Genomic DNA, 19,072 nt, shown 5'->3' on the forward strand with positions numbered 1-19,072 from the left:
CCATCTGCTGCCTCCCGGAGTATGTATTAGTAGGACACTGAAACCAGGAATAGAGCTGACACTTCGAACCTAGGCACTTCAATATGGGATGTGAACATCTCAAATGCTGGCTTAATTTCTAGGCCAAATTCCTACCCTAAGTGTGATATTTTTATAACATGTGCATAATGTGTAATGACTGAATCAGAATGATTAACATTTACATCACCTCAAATATTTATCATTTCTCAGTGTTGAGAATATTGAAAATCGTATCTTCTAGCTGTAAATTATTGTCAGTGGTCACTACAGAATTTTATAACTTATTCCTCCTATCTACATTTTGGTACCCGTTATCCATCTTATCCCCCCAAATACATGTTTTTGTCAGTACAAAACAGCCTATAAGAATAGACCATCAAAGTGTGCAACTCAAAATGTCAGAACTGGAAGAGACTTTGGAGATTATTGTTCAGATGAATGTTAGATTGTATTACCCTTTATGCCCCCAAAACATCTAAGTTTACAGTGTATGACTAATTAGAAGAAATATTTGTCTTATTTATTAATGAGTTTAATTTAGTAATGTATTTTTTGGCTATTAATAAAAATACCACTGGAACTTTCTAATGCTTTAGAAATCTATCAAACCTTAAAAGCTATTTTTAATCAGGCAAAGCAAAATAAAATGTAATTTCTTTTTTTTTTTAAAAAAAAGTATTCTGGATATGCTGAAATTAGATGGAAAAATGATGAATGGCCTTCGTAATCTTGGGATCCATGGGGAAAATATGAGCAAGTTTTTAAAATTAAATTCCCATGTTTGGGAATACTCCTATATATTGGACATTCGGCATTCTTCTATAGTGGTAAGTACTTATGTTATTCCTTGTTCTAGAACCTTTAATATATTTAACACATAACCAAGTATTTGCAGGCTTTAGAATACATTTAACCATTTTGGGAAAGTGCTCAGTAAAAATAAAAAGTAGGTATATGAACTCCTCTCCTTCCTTTCTTGTGGCTTCTGCCCCTCCTCTTATTCTCTGTATTTCCTTACAAGAACACCTACTTACTTTCCTTCAGAAAACAAAATAACAAGAACAGAATAACTGTGGGTAAGAATAACAATGAGATACCTAATAGTTAAAATCTGAGGAATGTAGAATACCACCTTAACATAATGAAAGTCTTGCCTAGATGTCTTAAAGTAGCCTACTAACATTCTTGTCTTTGTATTGCAACCTGAGTGAATCTTTCTGAAATCTGATCACATCACCCTCACTTGCTTAAAAGCACACAAGTGGTTTTCAGTTTAGTCTGTGCTTTTTACTTTCTCAGACTATGAGTTCTTTTCACCACTCTCCCATAGGTTGTGCTTGGAAAGCATGTTTTCTTTCTTTCTTTTTTTTAATCCAATTAACTCCTACTTTTTTTCAAAGTTCAGCTCAAACAGTCCTTCCTGATTTTCCCCAACAATACAGATTAGTTGTATAGTGTCCGAATTTCCCAGTCAATGCACAAGGCACAGTCGCGGATGCAAAAGCAGAGGTTTATTTGTTACCTGCCGGCTGGGACCTCCTACCCGCACACAGCCCTTTAGCAGTGCACAGGCAAAAGGCCCTCTCCTTTCCATAAGAGAGGTTTTTATAGCCTCACACTTACAAGGGTGCAGGTCATCTCCTACGTAGGTTACCTTCTTACTCTCTATATGGCAAAGTATTGGAACCTAACATGTTCATTGGTTCATTTAAACGTATAGGCTGTATACGTTATGTGGGGGGAAAGCAACACAAAGTGGATGGCACGGGGAGGCACTGGCAGGAAGCATTGGGCCATAAATTCCCGGGGAGCAGGTGGGGAGCAGAAGGTCATAAATTCCAGGGGAGCTTACTTTCTTTCTTCTCAAGGACCTGGCCTGCCCCCTTCATGGCCCAAGATGAGGCCTATACAGCAGGCAAGCAAGCAAGCCAGAGTGCAGAAGAGAGACCGGCATTTAGCAAGCTAGGGACTCCGACTCCTACATTGATATACACACACATATGGATACATACATACACCAGAGCATTCCCCAAGACCACTTCCAGGTTCAGTGATTTCCTAAGAGTCTTTTTTTTTTTTTTAGTTCTCTTTTTATTTATTTTTTTTAAACTTTTATTTAATGAATATAAATTTCCAAAGTACGACTTATGGATTACAATGACTTCCCCCCCATACTGTCCTTCCCACCCACAACCCTCCCCTTTCCCACTCCCTCTCCCCTTCCATTCACATCAAGATTCATTTTCGATTATCTTAATATACAGAAGATCAGCTGAGTATACATTAAGTATGGATTTCAACAGTTTGCTCCCACACAGAAACATAAAGTGAAAAATAATAGATGATTTTTTTTAAATGATGATGAAATCAGAGCAGACCTATTGTCATGTTTAATCCCAGTGAGAGTCAAGTTGGGAATTGATAATTTCTTTTTTTTTCTTTTTTTTTTTTTTACAGAGGATCAGTTTAGTATGCATTAAGTAAGGATTTCAACAGTTTGCACCCCCATAGAAACACAAAGTGAAATATATTGTTTGAGTACTCGTTATAGCATTAAATCTCAATGTACAGCACATTAAGGATAGAGATCCTACATGAGGAGTAAGTGCACAGTGACTCCTGTTGTTGACTTTACCAATTGACACTCCTGTCTATGGCATCAGTAATCTCCCTATGCTCCAGTCATGAGTTTCCAAGGCTATGGAAGCCCTCTGAGTTCTCCGACTCTTATCTTGTTTAGACGAGGTCATAGTCAAAGTGGAGGTTCTCTCCTCCCTTCAGAGAAAGGTACCTCCTTCTTTGAAGACCTGTTCTTTCCACTGGGATCTCACTCACAGAGATCTTTTGCCAGAGTGTCTTGGCTTTCCATGCCTGAAATACTCTCATGAGCTTTTCAGCCAGCTCCGAATGCCTTTAGGGCTGATTCTGAGGCCAGAGTGCTATTTAGGACATCTGCCATTCTATGAGTCTGCTGAGTATCTCACTTCCCATGTTGGATCACTTTCCCCTTTATTTACTCCATCGGTTAGCGTTAGCAGGTACTAGACTTGTCTATGTGCTCCCTTTGACTCCCAGTACCTCCACCATGACCAACTGTGAACTGAAATTGATCAGCAGGAACAGTGAGATGGCATTGGTACATGCCACCTCGATGGGATTGAATTGGAATCCCCTGGTATGCTTCCAACTCCACCACTTGGGGCAAGTCAGCCTGAGCATGTCCCAAATTATACCTCTCTTCCCTCTCCCATTCCCACTCCCATGTTCAACAGGGATCACATTTCAGTTAATTTTTAACACTTAAGAATAACTGTGCATTAATTACAGAACTAAACCAGTCATATTAAGTAGAACAGATAAAAAAACTACTAAGAGGGATAATGTATTAAGTTGTTCATTAACAGTCAGGGCTATGCTGATCAAGCCACCGTTTCCCATAGTGTCCACCTCACTCCAACAGGTTTTCCTCTTGGTGTTCAGTCAGTCGTCACCGATCAGGGAGAACATATGGTATTTGTCCCTTTGGGACTGGCTTATTTCACTCAGCATGATGTGTTCCAGATTCCTCCATTTTGTTGCAAATGACTGGATTTCGTTGTTTCTTACTGCGGTATAGTATTCTAAAGAGTACATATCCCATAATTTCTTTATCCAGTCTACTGTTGATGGGCATTTGGGTTGGTTCCAGGTCTTAGCTATTGTGAATTGAGCTGCAATAAACATTAATGTGCAGACAGCTTGTTTGTTTGCCAATTTCATTTCCTTTGGGTAAATTCCAAGGAGTGGGATGGCTGGGTCGAACGGTAGGGTTATATTCAGGTTTCTGAGGAATCTCCATAGTGGCTTGACCAGTTTGCATTCCCACCAACAGTGGGTTAGTGTCCCTTTTTCCCCACATCCTCGCCAGCATCTGTTGTTGGTAGATTTCTGCATGTGAGCCATTCTAACCGGGGTGAGGTGAAACCTCATTGTGGTTTTGATTTGCATTTCCCTGATTGCTAATGACCTTGAACATTTTTTCATGTGCCTGTTGGCCATTTGGATTTCCTCTTTTGAAAAATGTCTATTGAGGTCCTTGGCCCATCTCTTAATTGGGTTGTTGGTTTTGTTTTTGTGGAGTTTCTTGATCTCTTTGTAGATTCTGGTTATTAACTCTTTATCTGTTGCATAGTTTGCAAATATTTTTTCCCATTCTGTCGGTTGTCTCTTCACTCTCCTGACTGTTTCTTTTGCAGTACAGAAACTTCTCAATTTGATGCAATCCCAATAGTTGATTTTGGCTTTGACTGCCTGTGCCTCCCGGGTCTTTTCCAGAAATTCTTTGCCTGTGCCAATATCTTGAAGGGTTTCTCCAATGTTCTCTAGTAACTTGATGGTGTCAGGTCGTAGATTTAGGTCTTTAATCCATGTTGAGTGGATTTTTGTGTAAGGTGTAAGGTAGGGGTCTTGCTTCATGATTCTGCACATGGAAATCCAGTTTTCCCAGCACCATTTATTGAATAGACTGTCCTTGCTCCAGGAATTAGTTTTAGATCCTTGATCAAATATAAGTTGGCTGTAGATGTTTGGGTTGATTTCTGGTGTTTCAATTCTGTTCCATTGTTCTATCCATCTGTTTCTGTACCAGTACCATGCTGTTTTGATTACAACTGCCCTGTAGTATGTCCTGAAATCTGGTATTGTGATGCCTCCGGCTTTGTTTTTATTGTACAAGATTGCTTTAGCTATTCGAGGTCTCTTGTGCCTCCATATAAATTTCAGCACCAATTTTTCCAGATCTGAGAAGAAGGTCTTCGGTATCTTGATTGGTATTGCATTGAATCTGTAAATTGCTTTTGGGAGAATGGACATTTTGATGATATTGATTCTTCCAATCCATGAGCATGGAAGATTTTTCCATTTTTTGGTATCCTCTTCTATTTCTTTCTTTAAGGTTTTGTAATTTTCATCGTAGAGATCTTTAACGTCTTTGGTTAAGTTTATTCCAAGGTATTTGATTGTTTTTGTAGCTATTGTGAATGGGGTTGATCTTAGAAATTCTTCCTCAGCCATGGCATTGTCTGTGTATACAAAGGCTGTTGATTTATGTGCATTGATTTTATACCCTGCTACTTTGCCAAACTCTTCTATGAGTTCCAATAGTCTCTTAGTAGAGTTCTTTGGGTCCCCTAAATACAGAATCATATCATCTGCAAATAGGGATAGTTTGAGTTCTTCCTTCCCAATTTGTATCCCTTTAATTTCTTTTTCTTTCCTAATAGCTCTGGCTAGAACCTCCAGAACTATATTGAATAGCAGTGGTGAGAGTGGACATCCCTGTCTGGTCCCAGATCTCAGTGGAAATGCTTCCAACTTTTCCCCATTCAATAGGATGTTGGCTGTGGGTTTTTCATAGATTGCTTTGATTGTATTGAGGAATGTTCCTTCCAAACCCAGTTTGCTTAGAGTTTTCATCATGAACGGGTGTTGTATTTTATCAAATGCTTTCTCGGCATCTATTGAGATAATCGTATGGTTTTTCTTCTGCAGTCTGTTAATGTGGTGTATCACATTGATTGTCTTGCGCACATTAAACCATCCCTGCATACCAGGGATAAATCCCACTTGGTCTGGGTGGATGATCTTTCTGATGTGTTGTTGCATTCTATTGGCGAGAATTTTATTGAGGATTTTTGCATCTATGTTCATCAGGGATATTGGTCTGTAATTCTCTTTCAGTGCTGCATCTTTTTCCGGCTTAGGAATTAAGGTGATGCTGGTTTCATAGAAAGAATTTGGGAGGACTCCCTCTTCTTCGATTGTTCTGAATAGTTTGAGAAGAATTGGAGTTAGTTCTTCTTTAAATGTCTGGTAGAATTCAGCAGTGAATCCATCTGGTCCTGGGCTTTTCTTTGTTGGGAGGGCCTTTATTACTGTTTCAATTTCTGTCTCAGTTATGGGTCTGTTTAGGTTTTTAATGTCTTCCTGGTTCAATTTAGGCAGGTTGCATGTGTCCAGGAATCTATCCATTTCTGATAGGTTTCCCTGTTTGCTGGCATACAAGTCCTTGTAGTAATTTCTGATGATTCTTTTTATTTCTGTGGTGTCTGTTGTTACATTTCCTTTTTCATCTCTGATTTTATTGATTTGGGTCTTTTCTCTTCTTTTTTTAGTTAGTTGGGCCAATGGGGTGTCAATTTTGTTTATTTTTTCAAAAAACCAGCTCCTCGTTTGGCTGATTTTTTGTCATGTTTTTCTTGATTCAATCCTGTTGATTTCTTCTCTGATTTTAATTATTTCTCTTCTCCTACTAGATTTGGGTCTGGTTTGCTGCAGTTTTTCTAGATCCTTAAGGTGAATTGAAAGCTCATCTATTTGGTGTCTTTCCAATTTGTTGATGTAGGCACCTATTGATATAAACTTTCCTCTTAACACTGCTTTTGCTGTATCCCACAAGTTTTGGTATGTTGTGCTGTTATCCTCATTTACTTCCAGAAAGTTTTTGATTTCTCTTTTGATTTCTTCTATGACCCATTGTTCATTCAGGAGCATGTTGTTCAATCTCCATGTGTTTGCGTATGCTCTAGGGATTCCTGAGTTGCTAATTTCCAACTTCATTCCTTTATGGTCTGAGAAGCTGCATGCTATGATTCTAATTCTTTTGAATTTGCTGAGACTTGCTTTATGGCCTAGTATGTGGTCAATCCTAGAGAAGGTTCCATGTACTGCTGAGAAGAATGTAAAATCTTTAGCTGTAGGATTGAAAGTTCTGTAGATATCTGTTAGATCCATTTGGGCTATAGTGTCGTTTAAATCTACTGTATCCTTGTTGATCTTCTGTCCTATTGATCTGTCTATTTCTGAGAGTGGAGTATTGAAGTCCCCCAGTACTACTGTATTGGGGTCTAAGTCTCCCTTTAAGTCCGTTAACAAATCTTTTAGATAAACTGGTGCCCTGTAGTTAGGTGCATATACATTGATAATTGTTATATCTTCCTGTTGAATTGATCCCTTAATCATGATATAGTGTCCCTCTTTGTCTCTCTTAACAGTTTTTGTGGTAAAGTTTATGTTGTCTGATATTAAGATGGCTACGCCCGCTCTTTTTTCATTTCTGTTGGCATGGTATATCTTTTTCCAGCCTTTCACTTTCAGTCTGTATGGATCTTTGTTGGAAAGATGTGTTTCTTGTCTATGGCCATACCACCCTGAACGCGCCCGATCTCGTCTGGAAAGATGTGTTTCTTGTAAGCAGCAAATAGATGGGTTTAGTTCCTTAACCCAATCAGCCAATCGGTGTCTTTTAACTGGACAGTTCAGGCCATTCACATTCAAAGTGACTAATGATAAGTGGTAACTTTGCCCTGCCATTTGCCAAAGATAAGTTCTAATATATGCTCTGAATTCCCTGTGATCTTTTGCTGTGAGGTTTCCTTCCTTGGTTTCCTTCCTTTACCTTCTTTCATATTGATGACCATGTTTCTGTGTTTCTGTGTGTGACACATCTTTAAGCATCTTTTGCAGGGCTGGACGAGTGGCAACAAATTCTTTCAATTTCTGTTTGCAATGAAAAGTCTTTATTTCACCTTCATTCACAAATGATAGCTTTGCAGGATATAATATTCTGGGCTGGCAGTTTTTCTCTCTTAGCACCTGGGCTATATCTCGCCATTCCCTCCTAGCCTGTAGTGTTTCTGATGAGAAGTCTGCTGTGAGTCTGATTGGAGATCCTCTGAGAGTAATCTGACGTTTCTCTCTTGCACATTTTAGGATCTTTTCTTTATGTTTCACTGTGGAGAGTTTAATTACAACGTGTCGTGGTGAGGATCTCTTTTGGTCGTGTTTATTAGGGGTTCTGTGAGCTTCCTGTACTAGGATGTCTCTGTCCTTCTCCAAACCTGGGAAATTTTCTGCTAATATCTCACTAAAAAGGCCTTCTAATCCTTTCTTCCTCTCCATGCCTTCAGGAACTCCTAGAACCCGAATGTTGGGTTTTTTAATAGTATCCTGAAGATTCCCGACAATATGTTTTAGATTTCTAATTTCCTCTTCTTTTCTTTGGTCTGACTGTGTCCTTTCCTGTTCTCTGTCTTCTAAGTCCGATATTCTCTCTTCTGCTTCACCCATTCTGTTTGTGAGGCTCTCTATTGTGTTTTTCATTTGATCTATTGAATTCTTCACTTCAGTCACTATCCCAGTTTCCTGTTGTACTAGTTGTTTCGTTTCATTTTGATTCCTCCTTAATATTTCATTTTCACGAGAGAGATTTTCTATCTTGTCCATTAAGGATTTCTGTAGTTCCAGAATTTGTTTTTGAGAACTTCTTAATGTTCTTATCAATTTTTTGAGATCTGCTTCTTGCATTTCTTCTATGTCATCATCTTCATAATCTTGAATTGGGGTGTCTTTTTCATTTGAGGGCGTCATGGTGACTTCCTTGTTTTTATTACCTTGGTTTTTGCGTTTGTTATTTGGCATATTGGAGATATTTGGTTTCTTCACTGTGGTGCTTTTTCTTGTTATACTATGACTCTAGATTAAGTGGACTATCTGTTTTTGATGGAGCCTTAGGGCTTGAGATGGGTGTGGCCTGAGAGCTCTGTTTGGTGTGCCTAACGTGACACTCCCAGGTTAGGCGTGGTAAATCTCTCTCTCTCTCTTTCTTTTTTTTTGATTCAAAAGGGAAGTAATTCCGCACAGCTGAACGAAGTTGGAGGTAGTTAGCAGGCAAATGATATACCCACAGGAGCCAGAGATCGGAAGCTCTTTCCCAAGAACCACACAGGGAATCTGTTCGGCCCTCGGAGTGGGCTCAAATTCTCCTTCAGCCTCCCACTGGGTTGCCAAAGTTACGTAATTGTAGCGTCTCTGGAGAGTGCTCACGTGAATTCCGTGAGTTCTCTCCCCCACCGTCTCTTTTTTCACAGTCTCAGTTCAGTAGCACCACAAATTTATTAGGTCCTAATCTCCTGTTAATTCGCCCCGCCCAGAGTCAGGTTTTTCTGCTAGGCTCAGGGCCGGTGCAGACCTGAGGTCGCTGTGCTTATGACGTATGTCCAAGATGGCGCCTGCTCTTTGTCTTGCTCGCCCTTGAGAGGTGAGCGGAGAGAGAGAAACCCGTGTCCGTACTAGTCACCCTTTTTTTTTTCTCTCTCTCTCTCTCTCTCTTCCAGTTAGCCTTGTGAACTTCCCCCCCTGGGGGTCGTTCCCTCTAGTCTCCTCTCTCCGCTTGCCTGCCGGTGTCTCGGGCTATTGAGGTTCGGCTCACCTCGCGTTCCAGCGCTGGTGTGTTGAGTCTGCCGCTGGTGTCCCGAACTGTGGGCTCCCACGCTCTCCACGCAGGTCCGCTGTGAGTCACGCGTTCTGGAAGAGTTTCTTCTGCTGTTTCCTCCCCTACTCTTCCTTGAACCTGCAGTATCTCCACTTTTATTAAACTATCTCTCCCCAGACTATAAGTGTGCTCCCTTCCTACTCCGCCATCTTGCCGGAACTCTCCTAAGAGTCTTAAGACCCAGAAATTGTTACACTCATGGTTATGGTTTATTAGAGCAAAAGCATGCAAAGCCAGATCAGCAAGGTGAACGCCATAGGAAAGCAGGTACAAGCATCTAAGGAGTTGTAGAAGATGTGACAATGTGTGCAAAATGCTGCCTGCCACGGAAGTTCTTCTCAATCTTTTCAGTTTCAGAATTGTGAAGGGGGGGGGGGGTCCTCATGTGGTCAAACAATGGCTCTGTACTTGCCCTCTCTCATTCAAGTTCCAGACTCACAGAGGAAATGCATTATTTACATAAGCTCTAGATGGACTGCCCAAACTGCTGCAGTATGACTCAAGGCTATCAGCATGCAAAGCACTCTTATCAGTATCCTGGACATTCCAAGAGTTCAATTCCCAGGAGACAGCCCTGTGACAAGAAAACTGGGAGTGTGGAGTCTGGCTTTGTAGTGCTATCCAATAATGGAATGTCAGTTTGAGTCCCTGCTGTTCCACTTCTTATCCAGCTTCCTGCTAATGTGCCTGGTAAGGCAGCGGAAGATGGCTGAAGTACTGGATTCCTGCAGTCCCTGGAGGGAGACCAAGATGGAGTTCCTGGCTCCTGGCTTATGCCTGGAACAGCTTGGAACTGGATTTCCAAATTGTTGGTAGTTATGCCTTTGACAGTGTCATCAGCAAATTAATTTACAGTGCCCTGGTTGTTGTGGTTTTCCTGCAGTGGAGAAGTTGCATCATCAAGAAAAGAGCTTACATCTCTCCTTTTCAGTACCGGGTCACCCTCCTTAGCTTTCTTTAGCTCCATATTTACTTCTTTATGGCACTGTCTCATTTCTGTACTATCTTTTCTCTTATTCTTGAATCTGTTAAGATGGGCAACTGGTGATGTACCGTTCTGGTTGCTGGACAAAGGGACTAAGCTGCACAACTGGTTTAGGCTTTCACCGCAGACAGTGTGGGCCTACAGGCTGCAGGTCAGCTGCCCAAAAAACATCTACTCAGGACAAAGATGATATGATATTGCCTGTATTTTAATCAGATTAGTTTTTGTTACTGTTGAGTTGTTTTAATTCCTTACGTATTTGGATGTTAATCCCTTATCAAGTGAATAGTTTGCATATATTTCCTCTCTTTCTGTAGGTTATCACTACTCATTTGAAGTTCAGGAGTTTTTTGTTTTGATATAATCCCACTTGTCAACTTTTGCTTTTGTTGTCTTTGCTTTGGGGGTCATATTAAAAACCTCTTTGCCCAGATCTGCATCCTGAAGCATTTCTCAAAGTGTTGCTTTTAATATTACTCTTTCACATACAGAGAAGCTAAAACTCCCATAGGATAAATCAGTTATATAAGGTAATTTGGCAGGGTTAAATTTAATAATATTCCATTATTTTACATGTACATCTCTTTCTCTCATCTTTTTGTTTTACCTAATTGTGCCAGTCCCTCTTGAATATTGGGGTTGAGGTTACTGCCTGAGAAGTGAGCAAATAAGGCTGCAGTTTGCACTGCCTAACTTTCTAGTTCCTTGATTTTCCTCCATTCTTTGACAATGTGTTTTAAATTCACTAAATTATTTTCTCTGTAATGTGAGCACTAGAATTACAATATATGGTTCCAAATATGCATGTGATAATGATTTTTATATTTTAACAATATTTTATCTTAAGCATATGCTTTCTTATTTCAGCAAAATGTGAATTGCATTTTAGAAATGAAACTTGTCGCATAAATTTAACATAATAACTATTCCTTGGTGGTAATAAAATGAAAAATTGACCAAAATAAAATTCACAATATATAATTTTTACTATAATGACTACGAAGCACCTCAAAAAGTATCATAATGCAATGTGACAAGACTTTCTTTGATATACTCTTCATTCTAATTTCTTACATCTATAAATAGTACTCTATAATTATAATGGTTTTTATGAGAGAATTATTTAGAAAATATGACTTTTAACAATAACTTGATCTTTGTCTCAGTGTGATGAAAAATACAACTTTAGAATCTTGGTGAAATACACTAATTTTGATTTCCATGTTTATTTAAATTTAACTTTAATATTTGATGTCAGTAAAAAGTGTATGGTTGTTTAAAAATCTTTTGTTACATACATAAATTTTCAAATAAAGCTGATATGAATATCTTTGATTCAGAATCTGACTAATTCAGATTTTACTAATTTGGAAGCAGTAGATCGAAGGACTCCTTACTCTTTTTCCTGTTAAAAAATTGGGTTTTATCTTAATTACCAGGCTATCAGAAGTTCTTCCTCAATACATCAAGAGCTTGTACACTGATTCTGATGATAAAAGGTGATAGCTGTTGGCTAAGTAACAGTTCATTACTTGCTTGGGATCTTTGAGAAAGTGTACAATATTCTAACTCTCAGTATGCATTTCTGTGGGACTGGCTTAAATAAATTAAAATCTTTCTTTTTTTAGGATAAAAATTTAGGATTTCAGCAGAAAAAGAAAATTACTTTGGAGTCTAAGTATGGGGTTTCCAAGCCTATTCTAGAACATAATATCCTGATTGTTCATTACAATGAATTGTAGTCTGGCTTTCACTCTTATTGTCTCCTAGTTTTTGCATTATTTTAGCAGAATGCCAAATACAGTGCCATGAAATACAATCCCATACAAAGGAATAATCTACCTTTTTGCTCTGTAGCCATAGGACTCTCTGAAGAATGATAATTTAGAGTCAAACAAAAGCCTAGATTTTTGAGTAGATAGATGCATAGTCTTTCAGTTAAATTCAAAATAGAACTGAAGGTATCTTATTAAATTACTCAATGAGCATAGTCTTTCCTTTGAGAAATGTCATAAAATTGTGAAAATTGTACTGAATTTATAATCAGAATATTGAAGTCCCCCACATTATTTTTTTGTAACCTTTGGAGGATCATTCCCATATTGTCAGTCTCTGAGGTTCCCTTAATCTTGGAAATTTCATGATGTTCCTTAAGATCAGAATCTCAGCTCACCTGCTGAGGAGAGGTAGGGAAAGCTTAATTGACTCTTACCCTGTTGTCAGACAGACTTAGTTAATTCTGCATCTTAGTGTTGCTGTTTTCAGGTTATGTGACCTTTGGCTAGTTACTGAACTTCTTTGAATATTCTCTTTTCAGTAAAATAGGATGCTAATTATTTCATAACTAAATTGTGAGGATTAAATAATGAAAAATACATTTAAATCATACTTTAATTAGTCAGTTAAATGGGAAATTAATTGAAACCAGAGGATTTGATGTCATCTATTTTTGTTTTAAACAAAACAATAGTAAAATTTAAATAAAAGAGTGATTATTTATGAAGTAGTAGCTAATTATTTGAAAGTTAAAAAAACAGAATCACCCAGGATTCTACCATTCCAAGATAGCTATTAGCAGCAGCTTCATTAATTTTCTTCTAAGCCTCTTTCTGTGTATATATTTTTCACTCAGTATCATTTGCTAGTAAGATTTTTGTTTCCTGCCTCTTCTCAAATATATACAGGCTCTAAGAACTCATCTTTCTAATGCTTATAGAAGCATTACAGATGTAGATCTGTGTACTTCATAGTGCTGTGTCTGTTGGATACTTAATTTTTCCCCTAATTTTTTACTATGGAAATAATGCAGGAATATGGTTTAATGCATTTCTTATTTCCTTCTGATAAATTTCCACATACCAAAATTTGTTTCAAGTTTCAGAACACATGTGCATCAATTTGTTCTGTGAATGTAGATTCACAGATAGTATAAATGTTGAATCACATTTTGTGACAGTGTTCCAGATGTGATAGAGGTAGTCCAAATATGTAATCAGTATACATGTTAGTTTCTCCTCCAATGTGCCTTAACAAGTGAAAGGGATATTACTGTCCCACTTTTAGAAACATTTCCCTGCTTTATTTATTATAGAATTCCTAAATACATTATTCCAGCAGGATATTTAAGCCTGTTTGTACTAAAATAATACATGTATTCAATTAAAGGTGATTTTCTAGAGGTGTTAATGAATCTTATTAACTTTGAGTAAATATTGGTTAATAGGAATTTGTATCACAACTAGATAATTATGGTACAGATTTTAATCATGAAAATATTTCTTAGTCTTTCATAGAGGTATTATACCTAATCTTTACCATTGTATTAAAGTCTAGATATAAATCTACTGACATTATGATTAATTGACATTAAAATATGAATAGTTTAGGAGAAGCTTTTCTGTTTTTAGCACTACATGATAGTTATAGTTCATTTGATGGAATCTAGAAACTACCACATTATTTCCAGGCACAGACAGTTGTTACACATTAGTAGCATTACCTTATCTCCAAAACATTGAGAATCATACTTACAGACTGAAAACACTAAAGTTATATTTTACTATGGTACATATTTCCTTTTAGATACTAAAAGAATCAGTGTGTGGCCCCAAGCTGCCCTCTTCAAACTTATCTCTGTCAAATGAATGCTCTTGTCTGTTGACCAAGTGTGCTGTAGGCAATCTTTACTTCTTTCTCCCCAGATGTGAAAATGACAATTTCCCAAGAAGCCCTGTTTTCTTTTGGTGAAAACTAGTACTAAACCAAAGTTTGAATATTAGATGTATGCTTCATTTTTTTAATACAAAATATTCAAGTAGAAAAGAGTAATGAAGAACTAACTTTGCTCTTGACAGAGCAAGAAAAAATTCACATTTTCTACAAGAGCATGCATTTATGTTGATAGTTCTAGTTAACATCTACCCTTATTTCAGGTCTAACTTGGATGTAAGTATTAAAACAATTTCCTGATTGTTCATTACTTTTAATATGTTCTTATATTGTCTTAATAATGTTGGCAGATTACAATGCAGGTTTACCCTTCCTCTGCCAACCTCCATCGCCCACTTGTCACCATCATTTACCCTTACCAATATCTGAAAAATAGGCAAAGAAACAAAGTGCAAAATCTTTCATAAGGGAAACTAAAGAACATACATGGCCAAATGAATTTCCATAAATTAGAAACAGATTCAAGGTTTTCTGGATTTATCCAAAACTATGTTTGCTTTACAATGTCATTTATTTTTTATCACAGCCTGCTTTAGTGTTGAACTTTTGCATAAAACATCTTCCTTTTCACACTGCTGTAGCAGTCAACACTTCTTAAAGATTAATTTATTTATTTGAAATGCAGAGTTACACAGAGGGAAAAGGAGAGATTCACTGATTGACTCCCCAAATGCCTGCAACAGCCAGGGCTGGAAAATGTCAGAAAATATAACCAAAGTAATATTAATAATAATAATAATACAGATTATTTTTTCTTTTTTATTTTTCTATTTAGTAAATAGAAATTTCTAAAGTACAGTTTATGTATTACAATGGCTTCCCCCCATAACTTCCCTCCCACTCGCACCCCTCCCATCTCCTGCTCCCTCTCTCATTCCATTCACATCAAGATTCATTTTCAATTATCTTTATATACAGAAGATCGATTTAGTATATATTAAGTAAAGATTTCATCAGTTTGCACCCACACAAAAACACAAAGTGTAAAATACTGATTCATTACTAGTTATAGCATTACTTCACATTGCACAACACATTAAGGACAGATCCCACATGAGGAGTAAGTACACAGTGACTCCTGTTGTTGACTTAACAATTTGACACTCTTCTTTATGGCGTCAGTAATCTCCCTAAGTCATGAGTTGCCAAGGCTATGGAAGCCTTTTGAGTTCGGCGACTTCGATCTTATTCAGACAGGGTCATAGTCAAACTGGAAGTTCTCTCCTCCCTTCAGAGAATGGTACCTCCTTCTTCAATGGTCCCGTTCTTTCCACTGGGATCTCACTCGCGGAGAACTTTGATTTAGGTCTTTTTTTTTTTTTTTCTAGAGTGTCTTGGCTTTCCATGCCTAAAATACTCTCATGGGCTCTTCAGCCAGATCCGAATGCCTTAAGGGCTGATTCTGAGGCCAGAATGCTATTTAGGACATCTGCCATTCTATGAGTCTGCTGTGTATCTCGCTTCCCATGTTTGATCGTTCTCTCCCTTTTTGATTCTGTCAGTTAGTATTAGCAGACACTACTCTTGTTTGTGTGATCCCTTTGACTTTTAGGCCTATCAGTGTGATCAATTGTGAACTGAAATTGATCACTTGGACTAGTGAGATGGCATTGGTACATGCACCTTGATGGGATTGTATTGGAATCCCCTGGCACGATTCTAACTCCACCATTTGGGGAAGTCCGATTGAGCATGTCCCAAATGGTACATCTCCTCTCTCTCTTATTTCCACTCTTACATTTAACAGGAATCACTTTTCAGTTAAAATTTAAACACCTAAGTATAATTGTGTGTTAATTACAGAGTCCAACCAATAGTACTAGAAAAAAACAAAAAAAATACTAAAATGGATAAAGTATTACATTGTACATTAACAGTCAGGACAAGAGCTGATCAAGTCACTGTTTCTCATAGTGTCCATTTCACTTCAACAGGATTCCCCTTTGGTGCTCAGTTAGTTGTCACCGATCAGGGAGAACATATGATATTTGTCCCTTTGGGACTAGCTTATTCACTCAGCATAATGTTTTCCAGATTCCTCCATTTAGTTGCAAATGACTGGGTTTCGTTGTTTCTTACTGCGGTATAGTATTCTAAAGAGTACATATCCCGTAATTTCTTTATCCAGTCTACTGTTGATGGGCATTTGGGTTGGTTCCAGGTCTTAGCTATTGTGATTCGAGCTGCTATAAACATTAATGTACAGACTGCTTTTTTGTTTGCCAATTTCATTTCCTTTGGGTAAATTCCAAGAAGTGGGATGGCTGGGTTGAATGGTAGGGTTATCTTCAGGTTTCTGAGGAATCTCCAGACTGACTTCCATAGTGGCTTGACCAGTTTGCATTCCCACCAACAGTGGGTTAGTGTCCCTTTTTCCCCACATCCTCGCCAGCATCTATTGTTGGTAGATTTCTGAATGTGAGCCATTCTAACTGGGGTGAGGTGGAACCTCATTGTGGTTTTGATTTGCATTTCCCTGATTGCTAGTGATCTTGAACATTTTTTCATGTGTCTGTTGGCCATTTGAATTTCCTCATTTGAAAAATGTCTGTTGAGGTCCTTGGCCCATCTCTTAAGTGGGTTGATTGTTTTGATGTTGTGGAATTTCTTGATTTCTTTGTAGATTCTGGTTATCAACCCTTCATCTCTTGTGTAGTTTGCAAATATTTTTTCCCATTCTGTTGGTTGCCTCTTCACTCTCCTGACTGTTTCTTTTGCAGTACAGAAACTTCTCAATTTGATGCAATCCCAATAGTTAATTTTGGTTTTGACTGCCTGCGCCTCCAGGGTCATTTCTAGAAAATCTTTGCCGGTACCTATATCTTGCAGGGTTTTTCCAATGCTCTCTAATAATTTGATGGTGTCAGGTCATAGATTTAGGTCTTTAATCCATGTTGAGTGAATTTTTGTGTAAGGTGAAAGATAGGGGTCTTCATGCTTCTGCACATAGAAATCCAATTTTCCCAGCACCATTTGTTGAATAGACTGTCCTTACTCCAAGGATTGGTTTTAGATCCTTGATCAAATATAAGTTGGCTGTAGATGTTTGGGTTGATTTCTGGTGTTTCAATTCTGTTCCATTGTTCTATCCATCTGTTTCTGTACCAGTACCATGCTGTTTTGATTACAACTGCCCTGTAGTATGTCCTGAAATCTGGTATTGTGATGCCTCCGGCTTCGTTTTTGTGGTACAAGATTGCTTTAGCTATTCGAGGTCTCCTGTGCCTCCATATGAATTTCAGCATCATTTTTTCCAGGTCTGAGAATAATGTCTTCAGTATTTTGATTGGTATTGCAGGGAATCTGTAAATTGCATTTGGGAGAATGGACATTTTGATGATATTGATTCTTCCAATCCATGAGCATGGAAGATTTTTCCATTTTTTGGTATCCTCTTCTATTTCTTTCTTTAAGGTTTTGTAATTTTCATCATAGAGATCTTTAACGTCCTTGGTTAAGTTTATTCCAAGGTATTTGATTGTTTTTGTAGCTATTGTGAATGGGATTGATCTTAGAAGTTCTTCCTCAGCCATGGCATTGTCTGTGTATACAAAGGCTGTTGATTTTTGTGCATTGATTTTATACCCTGCTACTTTGCCAAACTCTTCTATCAGTTCCAATAGTCTCTTAGTAGAGTTCTTTGGGTCCCCTAAATAAAGAATCATATCATCTGCAAAGAGGGATAGTTTGAGTTCTTCCTTCCCAATTTGTATCCCTTTAATTTCTTTTTCTTGCCTAATAGCTCTGGCTAGAACCTCCAGAACTATATTGAATAGCAGTGGTGAGAGTGGACATCCCTGTCTGGTCCCAGATCTCAGTGGAAATGCTTCCAACTTTTCCCCATTCAATAGGATGTTGGCTGTGGGTTTTTCATAGATTGCTTTGATTGTATTGAGGAATGTTCCTTCCAAACCCAGTTTGCGTAGAGTTTTCATCATGAACGGGTGTTGTATTTTATCAAATGCTTTCTCGGCGTCTATTGAGATAATCATATGGTTTTTCTTCTGCAGTCTGTTAATGTGGTGTATCACGTTGATTGTTCTGCAAACAGTGAACCATCCCTGCATGCCAGGGATAAATCCCACTTGGTCTGGGTGGATGATCTTTCTGATGTGTTGTTGCATTCTATTGGCGAGAATTTTATTGAGGATTTTTGCATGTATGTTCGTCAGGGATATTGGTCTGTAATTCTCTTTCAATGCTGCATCTTTTTCCGGCTTAGGAATTAAGGTGATGCTGGCTTCATAGAAAGAATTTGGGAGGACTCCCTCTTTTTCAATTGTTCTGAATAGTTTGAGAAGAATTGGAGTTAGTTCTTCTTCAAATGTCTGGTAGAATTCAGCAGTGAATCCATCTGGTCCTGGGCTTTTCTTTGTTGGGAGGGCCTTTATTACTGTTTCAATTTCTGTCTCAGTTATGCTTCTGTTTAGGTTTTCTATGTCTTCTGGTTCATTTTAGGTAGGTTGCTTGCCTCCGGGAATCTATCCATTTCTGATAGGTTTCCCTGTTTGCTGGCATACAAGTCCTTGTAGTAATTTCTGATGATTCTTTTTATTTCTGTGGTGTCTGTTGTTACATTTCCTTTTTCATCTCTGATTTTATTTTATTTTATTTTATTTTTATTTTTTATTTTTTGACAGGCAGAGTGGACAGTGAGAGAGAGAGACAAAGAGAAAGGTCTTCCTTTGCTGTTGGTTCACCCTCCAATGGCCGCCGCGGCCGGTGCGCTGCGGCCGGCGCACCGCGCTGATCCGATGGCAGGAGCCAGGAGCCAGGTGCTTTTCCTGGTCTCCCATGGGGTGCAGGGCCCAAGCACCTGGGCCATCCTCCACTGCACTCCCTGGCCACAGCAGAGGGCTGGCCTGGAATAGGGGCAGCCGCGACAGAATCCGGCGCCCCGACCGGGACTAGAACCCGGTGTGCCGGCGCCGCTAGGCAGAGGATTAGCCTAGTGAGCCGTGGCGCCGGCCCATCTCTGATTTTATTGATTTGGGTCTTTTCTCTGCTTTTCTCTGCCAAGGCTATGG

General features: G+C 38.5%; 1 protein-coding gene across 12 annotated transcripts in view; it reads left to right on the top strand.

The window, feature by feature from the left end:
* Nucleotides 1–19,072, top strand: part of UGGT2 (UDP-glucose glycoprotein glucosyltransferase 2) — a 246,604-nt gene that overhangs the window by 102,359 nt on the left and 125,173 nt on the right. For all 12 annotated transcript variants that reach the window (XR_016212759.1, XR_016212760.1, XR_016212758.1 and 9 more), the window contains one exon: nucleotides 698–848. Coding sequence is in view for 8 of the 12 variants with exons in the window: in XM_089303495.1 (XP_089159621.1) it covers nucleotides 698–848 (151 nt within the window). In the remaining 4 variants the exon portion in view is untranslated. The remainder of the gene's footprint in view (nucleotides 1–697; nucleotides 849–19,072) is intronic.

The sequence above is a fragment of the Oryctolagus cuniculus genome, chromosome 9 (genome assembly GCF_051225735.1).
Source record: "Oryctolagus cuniculus isolate XC-2025 breed Fujian yellow rabbit chromosome 9, ASM5122573v1, whole genome shotgun sequence".
In the NCBI taxonomy this organism is placed as follows: Eukaryota; Metazoa; Chordata; class Mammalia; order Lagomorpha; family Leporidae; genus Oryctolagus; species Oryctolagus cuniculus.